The following is a 1,290-nucleotide window of genomic DNA, read 5'->3' as shown; positions in this document are numbered from 1 at the left end:
GGAATCGGGCTGACTTGGTAAGTCTGTCAACTATCACCCAGATGAAGTCATGGTTTCCATGTGTCTTTGGGAGTCCTAAGATGAAGTCCATGCTGATACAGTCCCACTTCCATTCGGCAAGGGGCAATGGTTGCAAAAGACATGGCAGCTTACGGTGTTCTGCCTTCACTTGTTGGCAGGTGAGGCATTTTGAAACGTATTCTGTAATATTTTGTTTCATATTTTCCCACCAATATTAACGCCTGACATCTCGATACATTTTCATACTACTAAGATAAATGGTCAGACGGGACTTGTGCGCTTCGCTCAGTATTACTTGTTTCAATTCCACCACTGCCGGTACACAGATACGACCTCGATATCTCAGGCCGCCGTCTGAACTGACATACCAGTCCGACATTCCTTCACTTTCACACCTCAGCCTCAACTTCTTTAGTGTTTTGTCCTGGTCTTGGAATTCGATGATACGATGAATCAAGGCTGGTTCTATTACCAACGAAGCTATTAAGATACTTGGTCCTTTGAAGGAAAACTGCGCATCATAGTCCAGGATGAAATCCATCATTTTTCCTTCTCTTATCATGAGACCAGCCATAACTTCGTGATTCCTTTTTCGACTAAAGGCATCAGCTACAAGGTTCGCCTTGCCAGGATGATAGGATACTTCAAATTTGAAGTCTTTCAGCGTTTCCATCCATAGACGTTGCCGCATGTTCAGATCTTTTTGAGTGAAGATATATTTCAAACTCTTGTGATCGCAGAATAATTCAAACTCCCCATATAAATAGTACCTCCAAATTTTCAGGGCGAAGACCATTGCGGCGAGTTCCAGGTCATGGGTAGGATAATTTTCTTCGTGTTTCTTCAGCTACCTGGAAGCATAAGCAATCACCTTCTCATTCTGCATGAGTACACATCCTAGTCCCGTCTGTGATGCGTCACTCTAGACTATGTATTTGGCTCCTACTTCAAGAAGTGTAAGCACAGGGGCTGTGGTGAGTCTTTTCTTAAGTTCCTGGAAGAACGTCTCTGCTTCCACACTCCAACTGAATTTCACATTCTTCTTTGTCAACTGAGTTAGGGGGGGAGCGATACAAGAAAATTCCTTTATGAGTCGCTGATAATACCCAGCCATTCCCAGAAAGCTCCTCACTTTTGTTAGCGTATTAGGTCGTTCCCACTTCACTACAACCTCGACCTTGGTTGGATCAACCGCGATACCTTCCTTCTTCACAACGTGATCCAAAAATTTTACTTCTTCCCTACATTTTGATAATTTTGCATACAGCT

The 1,290-nt window shown here is 43.3% G+C and overlaps 1 protein-coding gene across 1 annotated transcript; it reads right to left on the bottom strand.

Annotated features, from left to right (window-relative positions):
* Window positions 1-235: 235 nt before the first annotated feature.
* Window positions 236-817, bottom strand: LOC131223966 (uncharacterized). Its single transcript, XM_058219562.1, has one exon. It carries the CDS (start codon window positions 815-817, stop codon window positions 236-238), a length of 582 nt encoding a protein of 193 aa, XP_058075545.1.
* Window positions 818-1,290: the final 473 nt, after the last annotated feature.

Source organism: Magnolia sinica, chromosome 13 (genome assembly GCF_029962835.1).
Source record: "Magnolia sinica isolate HGM2019 chromosome 13, MsV1, whole genome shotgun sequence".
Taxonomy (NCBI): Eukaryota; Viridiplantae; Streptophyta; class Magnoliopsida; order Magnoliales; family Magnoliaceae; genus Magnolia; species Magnolia sinica.
Note: the sequence above shows the minus strand (reverse complement) of the source record. Positions and strands in the feature narration are given on the sequence as shown.